Here is a 16,241-nt window from a genome sequence, read left to right on the forward strand (position 1 = left end):
GAAGCTTTGTAATTGATCAATTACATAATTGATCAATTACGGCGACGCTCACTTCAATTTTTTCAGCAACAAATTACATGTAACCAGCTATTTTAATGATGAGAAAAACTGCAACAGGCGTGACGCAGCTTTGAGCGTTTGGATTTGGTGGGGACAATACAGTAGAACGAATGCCAAGCAGCAACCTCACGAATGCGCATATTCAAACAGGCAAATCTCGCAGGGAGGTTGCGCGGCCTGTGTTATAAATATCACATTCTGCGTCTCGCAATGACTTCACACGTCTATGCGGCATGAGCGCACCGCATGAGAACGGTCATGTTCAATTAGCTTAGACTCCGCTTTTTCTATAATGTCATTGGGTAGTTCCCGGCTGGGTTGCCGAGATCCCATTGATTGTTCGTCACAACGATCGTAAGCATTCACCGCTTCATGACACTACAGCTGTGATGGTGGCAAACTGGCCATCTTCTTTCTAGGGTTTTACGTGCCAAAACCAGTTCTGATTATGAGGCACGCCGTAGTGGAGGGCTACGGATTAATTTTGACCACCTGGGGTTCTTTAACGTGCACTACAACGCAAGCACACGGGCGTTTTTGCATTTCGCCTCCATCAAAATGCGGCCGCCGCGGCCGGGATTCGATCCCGCTACCTCGTGCTCAGCAGCGCAACGCCTTAGCTGACTGAGCCACCCCGGCGGGTGGCGAACTGGCCACGTGCTGCTCTACGTGCCTTGGCGCATGCGTCGCCGATTCTTTATAAGTGGACGGAACTAACGATCCGAAGGTTGTCTGCTTTTGGCCAGCGTGGTGCGTGGGTGTGCCGCACGCCCTCCGGGGCCAAGGTTAACTGTCCGGTGCTTGAAAGGAATTGCCGTTTTGGCCAAGTTCACTTAATAGACTTTCCAGGAGTTAAATGTCTAATGTCGCGAAGTTAGTGATGTTGTAAAGGTTGATGTATTAAATGCTCATTTTGTTGCTCCAACGGCTCCTGCTAGTTTCTGCTCTTGGCGAGGACTGCTCGCGGCCGCAACAAAGAAGACAAGATGCTTCCACCTTCGTTCGCTCATTTTTCTGTTCAGTGTTCGCCCACGTTGGAACATCGCCCTACTCTCCAGCGTGCACAGATCGAGTTTTCAGTGTAGCTGATGATGTCCTTACACACACACACACACACACACACACACACACACACACACACACACACACACACACACAAAGGTGAAGATGGCCGGCGACAATTTTGACAAGCACGTGTTAGTGAAGATAAACAACGTGTGAATGGCTACAGAGGGGACGCACTGAAAAAGCCAAGTCAGGTCGTTCATTACTGTACTTGTGCCATGTTAATAAAAGTAGGGAGGAAAGTAACGCGAAAGTGGGCCTATCCTGGTGATAGCGCAGAAAGGGTCCAAGCTCAAAGGCACATACCAAGGACAAAAAAAAAAGAAAAAGAAAGAAAGAAAGAGAGGAAGAAATAACGAGAGAAAGAAAGAAAATCACCAGCCCTTCCCGTGTCGAGAAAATGGGGGTAAGCGAAGCTTGCCGTGTGTGTACTTGACCTACTAGTTCCTTTCCTTTTCCTACTACTTTTCGTTCCGTTTCGTGGTACTTTTCGTTCCCTTTCCTTCTACTTTTATTTCCCTAACGTGCAACTTTCCCTTCCGTTGCGTTGTACGTTTACTTCCATCGATGTATACATTTAATAAACGTTTGTTTTATTACCGTGACATGGTGTGAAATTTACGTTACCCTGATGAAGGCCAGATAGACACACAAGCTTCGCTTACCCCCATTTTCTCGACAGCGGAAGAGCTAATGATTCTTTAGTAATTTCTCCATTACGTTCGTGGGGCAGTAATTGGTCACTTCAATCAAGTTCACTTTTAAATGAAGCAGTTGAAATTGGTTACTTATTTCTCTAATGTGTAGAAGTGATTGGTATGGGCCAAAGCGCTGAATGCAATGCTTGTGGTGGGGAAGAAACTGCAGAAGACCTTCTGTGACATTGACCGTCCTTGGAAAGTGAAAGACTTGCCTTCCGCACCGCTCTAAACCAACTATAACGGAAGACCTTTCTCGTTGGACGAGATCTTGGGACCGTGGTCTCGCATATAACAGCTGCAGGAGGCCACAGAAGTGCTGCTGCGATTCCTGAAGGCTGAAGGCAACCGGACTGAGCGACCATCTGTGATAGAGCGCTGAGAAATTTCATTACATCGGCGACCCTAGTGCGCATAACTTGCCTTTTTCTTTTCTTAATATTTTCCCCTTCCATCAATACAGGGTAGCCAACTGGCCTCAGCCCTGGTTAAAGGGACAATAAAGAAAAAAAAAACATTTCAACTGTATTAGTAAATTACTGTTTCACAGAAAGAAAGCCACTCTTTACGAGAGATGAGGCCCGCTAAGCCAGAACCAAAGGCGGGTGGCGACGCCACCGGGAAGTTCCCGCACCAGATCACCGTGACGTCTTAGATTGATCAGGCCTCGTTAATTTGATATCGTTAAAGATGGACTATTGCATTCTAGTAGCGCCAAAGACTGAACTTCGAAAGTTTCGCGAACTTTTAAGGGTTCCCCAATGGTCCAAATACGAAAAATATTCCGTAATCTGTGCCGTCACATTGACGTACCGATTCATGGAGCTTGGGGGAAAAAAAAGGCGAATGAAATGGAACTTTGAGCTCCATTTTCTCTTCTAATAATGAACAAAATACAGCGAAATTAGCGAAAATGAAGTTTTGGGTTAATACATTACGAGACTAAACTGACTTGGTGTCCTTTGCTGTCCCTGTTCACTTCCCTACTTTTCATTTACCTTATTTATTAGCGTTATGCGTACGTGTGTGCTCCTACTACGCGAGCCCCTCATCTTTAGAGCGCATACAGACTGGTTAACTCACTCATGTGTGGACTCACTCGGAGCCTGCCGTGAGTCGGAATGGGGCCGGAGTGAGTCGATGTTGTCGTAGATTTTAGTCGGAGAAAGTCTCAGTGAATTGAAACTAACCTATAGTGTGGGTAAGTGCGTTCAAATAAGTCAATGACGTGCAATTCTTGTTTTCGAGTCCACGAGACCACATGCGAGGCGCTGCGTCCGCATGATCCTGGGTGAATCTCACTTGTCCACGAGCGAGATCTGCTAGATCCTGAAGCCCGAGTGGGGATGTGTGAATAAAGAATTTGCGCCTAATAAGTAAAATTTTATAGTTGTAAGGTGTGTGGTTATCCAGTAAATTGTCCAGATATTTAGGTGCGTAAAGACCGTTCAATCAAGCCAGCAAATAATATTATCGAAGCATTGCGTGTTTTTACCCGGCAACATCGTATGCATTCACCTTCACAGCCATCACAGCCATCACTTGTGCCAGATTATTGTGGGATTAAGCAGACTTATCAGTCCAGGGGCTAATGTAAACGAAACACTTCTGCACCATGATGGGAAGTTAATAAAATTACCAGCGCAAAAGATAGAGTCACACTTCCCTAATTAGTTTCTTTTTTCCATGCATCTGCTAACATTGGGCGACATTTTAATAAAATGGAGTGACGACTCACACGAGAAAACAAACTCTTCATTGCTGCTGAAAAGATGCCACCTCCACTGTTACCAGCGCCATTTTCTTGCTTCTGTTTTCGTGTCCCGCTTCTCGCAGGTATCTGGGATGCTTTGCTCGGCACCTTTAAAAATGAAATAAAAAAAGTTTTATATCGTGATAGCTTGCTAGAAAATTAAGAGCAGATTTTTAGACTTTCCCCCCATGGTACCACCTCTTTATCGATATTTGGGACGCTTGAAATCCTGTGTCGCAGAGCTGCGGGCGCACAACTATGGTGGTCTACTATACAGTGTCATGTGAATTCACTTTCTCTGTCATTATTGCGAATTTTAGTTATTGCGACAATGCTTTTTTAGAGCGCAGGTCTTAGGCACCCGTTCCTGCGGCGAGCGTCGGCGTCCCTCCGCGTAACCGAGTGAACGAGCACAGCGAAGGATGAAAGAGCCAACGCGGAACGCAGCGGGGAACGAGAGGCGGCGACAGCGAAGGAGGGTGCAGCGGAACCATGAGGCGTAAAGCGGAGGAGGAGGGTATGGTAGTGCCGCGTAGTGCCGCGAAAGACGGACTCGGCGGTGACGATGGCTACGAGATGGTGCCAGAGTAGCGCGCGTCGTCTGTTCACCGATGACGCCGCGTCCACCGATATCATATATGGAAACGAAGAGCTGCATGAGCAGAGGTCTGTCTGCGGCGGCGGCTGCTGCTGCTGCTGTGAATCGCGCCCGCGCGTCACCCATGCGCTGCCTCTCGCGATCTCCCGATTAGCGAGACAGTCGCGCCACACTTCGCTCAGTTTGCAACGTGCCGCACGAGACAGATTGTCTCGTGCGGAATGAAAACACATATACAGCTGTGCTCAAATTTCGAATTAGGGATTATCGTAATCGTCGGTGATTTTTTTCTCTCACTAAAACCAAGCGTCTTGACACAGCATTGTATATCACGTATCTATACAGTCAATTTCTTCAGGTTTCATTCACTGAACATTGGAAATGCTGCATTGAAAAAGTAGGCAATGTATAAAGTCTCCATAGTAAGCTTAATACCGCATTGCACAGCCACGGCACCACTTCGTGTTTGTTTTCTCAGATGGCCGCCTACAAACTACAGCTATGTCGCAAAGCGCGGAAGCCTGTGCTCAGCCATGAGTGATACAACATTGCGAAAGACGATTACACAGGACTGTCCACAAGTGCCAAGACCAGTGCACAGACATATTCGTCTTTGCTGCACTTAATCGAAGATAAGCCTTCGACTGTTTTCATGAGTCATCTTCCAAGTAGATATACATTGAGAGAGCTCTGCTTGATCCAGAAACTCTTTTGAGCTAGAAAATTAACGTCTCAGAATAAGAAAAGCAACGACTTCTAAGCTTAATATGCGAGAACTAAAAGTGGAATGAATTGACGCGAACATTTTTTTTTTTTTTTTTTGCTAACTTAGTTTCAGCGACTACGCTATCCAGCACTTTTTTGACACTTTTAAGCACTGCAATATCAATATTCGCTAAGGTGTGTTAGTCGACACCTCTTCACGCTGAGAAGCATAAAGCGGGATAGAACAATGGAACTCACATTTATAGTTAATGCTTCCTATTCAGTGAACTAACGACTTGCCAATACTTCTGCCCAGCAGCAGCTGTCTTGCGTGATGCGTCGCGCCAACGTCTCGCACCCTCGTGTAGTTGGAAAACCATCCGAGGAGTTCAAGCGCAACTGTAAAGCTTCCTATCGCTGTCACTACTTTCGGGCGAAATTTTTGCCACACCTTATGCCTTGCCGCGACGTTGTCCTTAAGATTGTTGAACTTTATTATGCTTCGGAAATACGGCCCCCGTAACCAGAGGCCGTATTTGTTAGCGATCTTTTTCAGGTATGCGTTCATTCCACCGTCATTGGCTTGGAGACGACCGCTATCACCATACTCGGCCACACGGCGCGACGGATAAGAATGGAAAATAAAATGTATCATTCTACGAAATATAGCCCCAGCCACCTTTTTAGGAAACAAAGGCAAAATAATATTTCTGGAACAGTGAACACGATAAAACGCTGACAAGCTTGCGTCATTTCATTTTTCTGTTCCTTGCACAGTTTTTTTTTTTTTCTTTAGAATCAAACAATTACTCCCCGAACTTTATAGTACCAGTTCGTACCGGTGGTTGTCGTGCCATGGTTTCTGCTGGAACGTCGATGCCTTTGTACTGATCACAAGTCTGCGATTCGTGGCAGACTTTGCATGCCACACAAGTCCAGTGCTTGCATAGCTCGCACTGAGCCGTAGTTGCCGTCTTGACCACGTATGCGTAGCCCGCGCAGACTTCGTAACGACACTCCACGATCATCCCTTCCACATCACCGTTGGCTTCGGGCTGTTCCTCTTGAGAGTCGGAATCCTCGTCGCCTTCCTGGGGCACAATGCAAAGGCTCTGAGCGTGGAGTACCACAGCGCAACAAAACGGGCATCAAAGAAACCATGCAAAGGAACAGGGACAAACGCACTTGCTCTTGGCCCCTTGCTTGTTTCTCGTTCAGCTAATCGTAAATGGCATGGGTTCTAAAACCACGCTCTGGTTACGATAGATGCCCTAGTGGAAGAGGGATCAATTTCGACCCCTTCGGGCTTCTTGACGTGCCCAAAAATATCGAGTGGCGATGGTGGTTTTGTTCGCTACAGGTGGTGTTATGTGCCGGCCATCGATCAGTGCCGGCCATCGCAAAAGTGCGCAAGCACTACTGGTAATGAGTTCACGGTCGCCAAAGAATGTAACAATACGCGATATCCACACAGTGAACATATATAGCAGACAAACAGGGCTTACGGAAGACAACACGGACGCTGACTATCAACTGGTGGCTTATTCGAAGGGAAATAAATATAGGCAGAAATAAGACGGGAAGCAACCAAGATAGCCAAAGTAAAAAAAAAAAAAAAAAAAAAAAACTCAGTTATCAGGCGCCATATCAGGCAAGAGGTACTGCAAACCAGCAACTATCACAAACTGCATCACGTGGGCAAACTGAAGACCTTTGTGAAAAAAAAAAAAAAGAGGTACGAATAACAAACACATGTAAACAACTAAACCAAAAATACAATAAAACAAAAGTAAAGGCGACAATGGTAAAACAAAAGGAGCGTGGTGGGATACAATGTGCGTAAAATTTCAAACGGATGCCAGGTGCCGAGATATACCTTGTGCCCCACGTAGCTTGTGCCAAAATTTAAACGATAATCAAGTGCCATGTAGCTGGACAGAACCATGGTAATGTTTGCCGTCGCTTGGAGCAAGTATACGCCGCGGATGAACCTGCCTTCCAGATTCCTGCCGCATTTATGAGATTCCCCAGACCTGTGGAAAAAGCTATGTAGGACAAACGGGAAGGTGTTTATGACAGCTTGTGTGAACCTTCTAACTCGCTAAAAGTAACAACAGACATCGCCTCATTGCATTGTAGCACATGTGGGTGTTCATCTGTTTGATAGGATCTGCGCAATTTGCACCTCGAACAGCGAGCACCTGAGATTTCGGAAGCGTACATCATTCACGAGAGAGGTTCCGCTTGTGTTAAAACGCCGTCTGTTTTACTGCATTACAAGGGGATTCTAATATATCTCGACAACTAGCATCAGTTTAAAATTTTGCGCACATTGTCACCCACCACGATTTTTCAAGCAAAGCTTGTATACGCTAGCCTGCGCCGGCGATGTAACGCTAAAAAAGAAAAAAAGAAAAAAAAAAGAAAAAAAAAACCAGCTGCTCTCCGAGTTGCACAGGCACGCGGCACGTGCACGGCACGCGCTCGTGTCACTGATTCCGCGTTCGTCGTCGTCGTCTGCTTCCACAGCTGGCTGCGTTGCCGCTAATCATTCCAGCGTAGAATTTCACTTCTCTTCTGTCGTCGTAATCGGGAGGCCGCGTTTACGGGGGTACGAGCCATTGCTTAAGGGGGTATGAGCCGTTTATTGTCTTATGTAACGGACAGATTTAAATTTGAAGAAATTCTATGAAAATCCATCCAGAATGAACGCGCTCGTGAAAGGGCTCGTCGTTGACGTGCCGATCTTAACGTGAGGGCTTCCAAAACCTAGGCGAAACGTCACCGAAGAGCCGCGGACCCCGAGTTGAGGGAATGCAATGTTGAGGTCAAACGTCAGCGTCTTGCCCTCCAGGAACCCGACCACGGTGGTGTACGCCTCGGCAACGCTAGCGCCAACTTCCCCAGTGCGATGGCCAGGTTTCAACGCGAGTTTCTCAGCCAGAACTTCGGAGCCAGCTGCAATGCGTGTGACCGGTTGTAGTTCGAGCACAACGTGGTACTCGTCAGCGCAATTCGTTCGGAGGAACACCGAAGAAACACACGACAAGCTTCGCTTACCCCCATTTCCTCGACAGGGGAGGGGCTACTGATTTTAACCAATGTCATCTTTACTTCTGCTTTTGTTGTCTTTTTCGTTATTAGTTGTTTGAATGTGTTGTCTTATCCTTACCTCTTTTCTTTCTTTTTTAGTTATGCTTTGTTCACAGGTGTCTTCAGTTTGACCATGTGATGCAGTTTGGGATAGTTGCCGGCCCGCCGTAGCTCTTGCCTCATTTGGTGCCTCTTAACTCGCAGCCTTTTTTTTTATTGCGATAGCAATTATATGGACACTCAAAAGCAGATTTCTGCCGTCGGCGTCGCCAGTCGCCGTGAGGTTCCGTATGACGTCAATGGAGATGAAATCGTCGCCGCGCGCCGAACGCTGTATGTGCGAGTGAAAGGGCGCGAGGGGCGCGCGCTTTCACGGGGAGTGAACGCACGGCGGAGGACAAACGCGCGTTCTGCGCCGTGCTCGCTTAAGGGCTGCAGAAGTAGGCGTCTCTTTCCTCCTTCACAATCACCATATATGTAGAGCAAACGCGCCTTCTTCCGACGCGCGAGAGGCCGTGGGGGAGGGGGAGGGAAGGGAGGCGACGTTTAGCTGCGGCACCAAGTGCCTATTTATATCAGAGGCTCCGGCAACAGTCACCAACGCCGCACGCATTTTGAGCGAACGCGGGCAAAACGCCGACGGCGTCGACAACAGTTCTGCGTGTTGCCGGTGCTGCTGCATGTCCAAGTTTATACAGCTGATAAAGCTAATATCATTACTCCGTATAGCTCTCTACAAATTTGCTATCGCAATTGATGCTTCGCCTTTCAGGTGAAACTGCGACAATTTTTTTTTTTTTTTTGACGACGGCTGTTTTTGTAGCTTCCGGCCTTTTTAGTGCATATATTTTTCGAATATACGAACTGTCCATTGATAGTCAGTGCCCGTGTTTTCCGTAAATCCTGTTTGTCGGCGCCGTTTGTACATTAATTATATCGATGTTCAACCAAGCCTAAATAAGCAGTTTTGTACATTACGAGGCACCACCCTTCGCAATATGGGCGCGGTACTTTTGAGAACACTGCACATTGAACACAAGCATGAAGAAATCCCCTTCCTCACTCAATTCCGCGCATAATCTCTTCCTTCGTGCATAGGAGCAATGGCATAAATGTAACGCGGAGTGCATAAATGTAGCGCTCCGTGTCGCCCACTTCATTGCAGCCTGTGCATAGGAGACAAGTAGAGCACTCTGCCTTGAAAGCCCTAGCTGGAGCGAATGTTAATGCTGCCAGAACTCTACATAAAAGCGTGGTTTTGTGGCTGAACCCAGAAATAGCAGTGCAGGGGAGTGTTAGCGATCCAATGAAGGAACAGATATTTAATGGGTCATCGCGACCAGCACTCCTCTTGGAGTCCTTTCTGGCTTATGTATTATTCGGCCTAACTAAATATTTATTTCTTGTGTCCCTTTAAAGAGATGGATCGATTACAAGGCAGCATATGTTCGACCCTCTAAACACCATTCCCTACATAGCAGCGATTTTACTAGAACGAAATTGTCCAGTACCACCGCGTATAAACATGTCATACCCCTAGACGACTTACGAACGCTAAAGTACCGTTTCTGACCTCGGACGATGCAGCAGGCTTGAATACGGGCACTGGTACGTTGTCTTTGTTCCTCTGGTAGTCTGCGCACGTCATGGATTCGTGGACAGCCGAGCACTTCACGCATGTGTAGTGGTTGCAAAGCTGACAACGGAACATGTCGACGTCCTTGTCCACGAAGGCAATGCCTTTACACTCTTCGACCATGCAGTTAGCTAACATTTCGGAACTGTCGTTATCGGTCGTAACAGCCTATGAGGATAAAAAAAAGCGTTGAATAGAAACATCAGTAATACAATCTGGCTTCTCGGTTATGTGCAGAGCGTAAGCATCACTCCCTTGTATGCTCTCAGCACTCATGATTATAGAACACCAATTATGTAGAATTTCAGGTCATGATTTGATCAAATTGATTACAACAAGTATAAATAACACAGTGCCCGGCACCGCAGTTCCTCATAATTTGCAACAGTAAATTAATCGGATGTATGCTATATTTAAACGCGACAAAAATCACACTCTGAAACCAGTACACGGCTTTTAAACTGTAGATGTTAAATGAGACATTTAAATAGACTGTCGCGATAAAAGCGTATACTTGGGGCTATGGTAGGCACCGTAGTATGGGGCTCCGAATTGGTTTAGGCAATCTCGGGTGTTTGAGGGGAGCGTCCTCGTCTGCGCTAACTAGACATATGTCCTATCGACGTTATATCGTAACGCAGGCAATAAATACCGTGCCCTATACCTACACCCCGCTTCATAAAGCTATATATATTAAGATTAAACACGCGATGCAGCTAAGATTTGTGTTACTTTGAGGTTGTGTTGCATGAATAAGTGGGGCTCCCATCTGTACCGCCCACTAACTAACGACAACGACATGTACACACGCGTTCCCTGCAAGACTGCCACGCACTTGTTACAGAAATTATAACAGATTTTTTTAATCGGACACAATAGCCTGCGTCTCACAAGTGTTGAAGTTTTACCGTATACGTGAAACTTTTTCCAGCCCTAGATTTCAAACCGGTAAAGTTAAAATTAGCACAGCATGTAATTTTGACATTTTTCTCGTATTAAGATATATGCAACTAGGCTAAACAAGTCGGGATAGCAAAAGAAAATGGCATCACAAAAGGCACGACTTTGCCAAAAAATGAAGTAAATGTAATAAGAGTAGGTATGCTCGCGGATAACCTACACGGTCGAACCTTCTGGCCAAGTGCGACTGCGCGAAGTATTTCGGTCGAGTTTGACAGCACTTTTGGTTTCTTGTAACAGATACTGGATCAGCGTACTTCCACATGCGACGGTTTCGCATCTGTCCAAACGCGGAAGAAGTAAGCAGGAAAGTAAAATACACCACCGAGTGATGTATTTTGTCTTGTGAGTAAGGTGCTTATGTTTTTCTTTTCTCCAGCTAAACTATACATAGCACGAACGATAATGTGCGACGTTTTTAAGGAACGCTCTCATTTGTGCCCGCTTTGTCTCCGCAGCTTTCTCTTCATTGCCACAGAAAGTTGTCCGCGAGTATGTATGTATATATATATATGAGAGAGAGAGAGAGAGAGAGACAGTTTACAGTCTACGAAAGCAATTCAGACCGTTACAAATGTCTTGTAATCAGCAGTCGATGCGAAGTCAGCCGAGAACAGACTTTTCACGGATGTCGGCAAGCAACGGTAAATGGAAAAACTGATCACTAAGTGCGAAATGCGTTGTAAACTTCAAAGGAGCACTGGCAAAATATGTGTCGCTTTTCTTGCTCTCTTAGACAGCCGCCGACTGCGTAATTGCGGTATAACGCCTCCATTCCTCAAACGTGCAACAAATAATGAATTATAACATACGCGTATTTCAATGTGGCGACTTCAAAACGCGCGCAATATTTTTTTTTTTTTTTTTTTTTTTGGCGTAGGGGTTGTTTACAAGTGATCTGTGTAGGTAGTGAAAATTGGGGGATGGGGGATCACGTGGTATAGCTGATGCATGGGTCAGTGCAATAGTTGAATCTGAATGGTGATCGCCTTGTCGAGAGCTTTACGCTGCTGCATAATCGGGGAGAAAAGGACGACGGGCGCAACGCGTTCTAACAGAAGGGACCGCTAAACTTCCGTATAGTGCGTATGAGCCACTAGTTCAGAGGACAACACCGACAGGGGCCAAGTTTTTAATCCCGTGTGGAATGCGGATAAGCGCAGGGAAAGAATGGCTTAATATGCGGTGTGCATACAACTTTCGGTTTTGGCGAGACACGATTATTGTGTGGCCTGTGGCCATGCTGCATCAGGCTGACCGGAGCGTGCGCCAACGGTTTGTGACCACTATATACCTCAGATTTTGGTAGCGTACAGAGATAACTTGTAAACACTCCCTACGCCAAGTAGCGGCGCTCCATTCAGCGCGCATTTTCAATAAACAGTCATCTTAAAAAGGAGAGCATAATTGGCGATTTTGTGCACATTCAAGGAATTCTGGCAGGGCACTCACTGTAAACAAAAATAACGCGACATGGGAGTAAACAACTCGTCGCGTATCGCATTCCCGTTTCTGTGTTTTTTACAGTATATATGTACCAGCCTTGGTAAAAATTCAGTCCCATGCTGAGCGTGTTTTAGGATGTAAAAACGGGAGTACTTTTTCCATCCGTGGGAAGGTTGTTGGGGAGGATAGTCGGCCTATTTTTTACTCCCTTCACGATGTTTTTGCGACTATTTTTGGGAGTTATTCCTGAGAGCTCACCGGTTATGACGCCGAGTGTAGTGTTTTCGAAAATATGTCGCCTTACCTTGAACCGGTGGAGCCACGTTTCCTCGTATATAGCGTGGGAAACAAAGACAAGACGTCGCGATGGCTGGCTTGCTACGGCCGCTGTCGCTTCGGCGGAAGTGAAACAGGCGTACTGCTTGCATGCGCGCGTAAACAAACAAAGACGGCCATGCTCCGTACACAGCTTTCACTACTCAGCCAACTGACAATTCTAAATTGTTCAGTTATGCGCCAAAGTAAGCACATACGGGATCAGCGCTGCCGTACGCACTTCTCTTCGAACCCCGCTAAACTCAACACAGCAATATTTTGGCCGATGCGCCGCCACGGCATGTTATCCGATAGCGTGGCCGTGCCTGTCGCCGGGTGTAGGCTTAACTAGAAGGGACGGAGCTTGTGAGGGCTTGCGGAATATAATGGTAGTATTTAATAACGTGATCTTGAGCAAGGTTCTAGATCACGTGGTTTTAAACTCCCTATAGATGGTTTCTATTCGCGTGACCTAAAACTCCATACGTAGGAAAGTCGGCTAATGACACCCTTTTACTACGCTTCTTGGAGGTTGTAGTAAAACGATGTAATGTAGCGCATTTGTGTCAGTACAATTTAAGGATGGTGGTACTTACTAATTGGTTTTATTTCCAATACGCTTGATATTTGCGAGTAGTTATAGTTCTGGAGACTGATTCCCGGTGGTAAAACTTACAGGCGGTGCCATAGGTGTTTTCTTTGACGATGGCCCCGGGGTCGCGGCAGAAGTTGATGGAAGTGGTGCGGCGGACTGTTGGGTCTGTTGTGATAAAAACAGGCACTATAATGCACAAAGCCTAAGCAGCCAGCTAACTTATGTGCCACACTGTTTCGTCACCACGTTCAGTAGGTACCAGGGGCTACGCAACCAGGGGGGGGGGGGGGGAGCATTGTGGGTGCACGGGCGCCTCCACATGTTCCATTGCAAAAGAGCACGGCTATCTCCCTTCCCTGGCAAGCCCATAGGACCTTTACTACAGTAAATTAAGCGTTGGCTTCAAAGTGACAAAAAATACGCCTGTATAGGTGAAATTAGCACTGGCTCCTGCTACCACACTCCAATAGCACAACCAGAGCCCCTGATAGGTACTGGACATTAGTGTAGAGAGATCAAGTCTGCACAGCACTCCCATGCTGTATATGGGTGCACCTCCTAGAGCAAATGAAGATAAGCCTCCGAACGGCTGCGGAATGCTGGTTAAGTATTTTATCCAATGATTTTTCGCGACTTCTCAATTAACGATAGTTTTAAATACCGAGTAGAAAGGGTTTCCTGCCAGATAGCTCCAGCTGTTGTAGCATTCACCGGCTGTCTCAGCCTGGGGTTGACGACGTCAAGGATAGGCGCACCTGTAGAATCATCGGCCTATTTCTTGGGCATTGCGCTACCTCCATATATTTTGTCCTTGGCGCTTTCACGTCAAGATTCATTTTCGAACCTGTCGCCGTGATATTTAGGTGAATGTATAGGCCCTTGAGCATCGGATCTGGTTAGCGCTTCTTGGTCTGTTGGTGATAGATGAAAGAAAGGCGAGTGTGCCCTTAGTCGCCATATTTTACTCAGAACTACATCGTTTGAAAGAAACTGCACAGTTCACGTTGTTAACGCACGACAGCGGCGTGACTCAGAAAGAGGAATCGATTCACTCCGACAGAAAGAAAGGTACATTGCCTATCTAGAACTTCTTGTAGTGCGCGTCATGCATGGTCACGCCGCATGCATTATACCCTCGGGCGCCTCCTCAACCGACTTGCCCAAACGAACAAGAGGGACTAGATTTTCAAGTAGTCATGAAACCGTTTTAATTTGTGCATTTCACCCTCCAAAAAATTAAATGTGAATTCTCGGGAAAGACGTTGAGTTGCTGTTTGTGGTGAATGACCTCGTTCACAGATACAGGCCTCTTGCTATAATACCTCTCAACGAAGCCGCACCAAAGGTCGACCTCTTTTTCAGGAATGAGTTGCCGGGGGAATGGAGGACTGATTTTATTCCTCAAATTAGAATCGTAACTTATCTGATTAATAAAAAACGCGTTCGTTGAATACTTGTTTTTTAATCGGTATACCTCTAACCCTAACACCATTTTAACCACTTTGTACTGCGACAGAATTTCTTGAAGTCGTTAGTTGCAATACGACGGCATGATTTCGTTCGTGCGCGCTAGTCTATGAAAAGCTCATTGATGGCGCAACGCCCACTTGCAGTATGTATCGAGTTATCACCGAAAAACTACGCAGCACAGGGGCACCTGAGGATGTCAGCAATTTCTATCTGTCTTTTGGGCAACATGCGTATTCTTTATCAGCATTACTGTGCAACTGGCACTAATTGAATATGAGCGGAGCCACTGACCTGTTTTCGAAGCGCGCACGCGCTGTTTGTGCGCCAACTGTGAGAGCAAAGATGGAAGCCTCGAGCTTGTACAGTGCCGTCCACTGCTGTGTAGAGCGCGCGAACGGCTGTATGGATGGATGAGTCTGAACCCTTTAAATCGGGCGGTGGCACACGCCACCTAGCCGTGACTATTAACATATTTTGTACTTTGTGGAGGGTGAAATTTCACCCTTGCCTTGATTTTGGCCACCAATCAGATAACCTCCGTTAGGTTATTTCTACCCGCTTAAAGTCTATTTTGCCTCCACTGTCCCTTTGCTCTGCGGGGCGACACCTGGCGGTGGTTGCCGGGTCTGAAATTGCGTACCCTGGCTGCGCGGCCTAATAAACATGCAAACTTGCGCGTGTTGCATGTAACCAGAGGTGATGTTCGTGAGCGCATTTGTTATCTCGAACAGTCCATGAGCGCGCTTCATTTGTTGTGAAAGGCCGGCGCGTGTTATCAGCCCATACGTTTCATTCTATATATGGCAATTGCGGTGCCGCAAGTGCCCTCAGGCCGAGTGCAGACTTGAGTAAACAAAGGCGCTTTTCAACGTGCCCACTCGTCAAAAGCAGTTATACACGTTTATTAGGCCGCGCATGCTCCTGGGCACACTTTCTCGAACCCAGCAACTGCCGCCAGCTGTCGCCCTGCAGAGAAAAGCCGGCCGGCCGCTCGCGCGTTCTACGCAGCAGTGGACAGCACTGTACTCGCAATGTACTGCAGCAGCTAATACCTCCGGAGTAACAGTGATGCGAACGCCGAGGACCTTGCCATATTTTCATCAACGTTCGCAATTCGGCGTTGTACAGTCTGTTTCACACTTAAGGGAAATCTCGGAGCGCATTGCATCGCAATGCGGCGAGCGCTGGAGTCGGGTGCCGGAAGCAGCTCGCGCAGGCGCAGACGCTCGAGGCGCGTTATCTTGCGTCGAGCTGTCGACGCGGTTGGCGGCCAGCCGCGTCGAGCAGTCGACGCGCTTCAAGATAACGCGCCTCGAGCGCCTGCGCGAGCTGCTTCCGGCACCCGACTCCAGCGCTCGCCGCATCGCGATGCAATGCGCTCCGAGATTTCACCTAAGTGTGAAACAGACTGTACATGCCGAAAGGTTCCGCATAAGATATCACGCCAGCTAAACAAACCAACCAATTTCTGGTCCCCTCGATTGACCGTCCTTTGAACTTGGGAGACGTCGGCCGAGATGCTCCTCATGTACTCCTTGCACGACATTCCCTCGTGGACGGCGGTGCATTTCAAGCAGTTGACTGAGCGGCAGCTTGGACAGACCACCACCGGGCCATTTGCTTGCAGCTTGCCATCGCAACCCGGCTTCCGACAATCCACCATGGTGGCTTCTCTAATAAAAAAAAGGTCAACGAATACGCTACGAAATTTATTTCGCTGCCCTTCAATTTTCGTTAATTTCGTGGTTTCAATATTTCGTGAAGCTCATAAGCACATACGCAAATAAAAAAAAAACTAAATAAAAAGAACTGCACTAGATCCAAGAGTTGTATTATCTCTCTTAATT

The 16,241-nt window shown here is 47.0% G+C and overlaps 1 protein-coding gene across 1 annotated transcript in view; it reads right to left on the minus strand.

Moving 5' to 3' along the window:
* LOC119461707 (uncharacterized) overlaps window positions 1-16,241 on the minus strand; it is a 57,496-nt gene that overhangs the window by 39,564 nt on the left and 1,691 nt on the right. Inside the window, 5 exon segments of the mRNA XM_037723083.2 lie at window positions 3,562-3,684; window positions 5,719-5,970; window positions 9,546-9,776; window positions 13,006-13,089; window positions 15,857-16,067. Coding sequence (XP_037579011.2) covers window positions 3,562-3,684; window positions 5,719-5,970; window positions 9,546-9,776; window positions 13,006-13,089; window positions 15,857-16,067 — 901 coding nt within the window.

Source organism: Dermacentor silvarum, chromosome 1 (assembly GCF_013339745.2).
Source record: "Dermacentor silvarum isolate Dsil-2018 chromosome 1, BIME_Dsil_1.4, whole genome shotgun sequence".
Lineage (NCBI taxonomy): Eukaryota > Metazoa > Arthropoda > Arachnida > Ixodida > Ixodidae > Dermacentor > Dermacentor silvarum.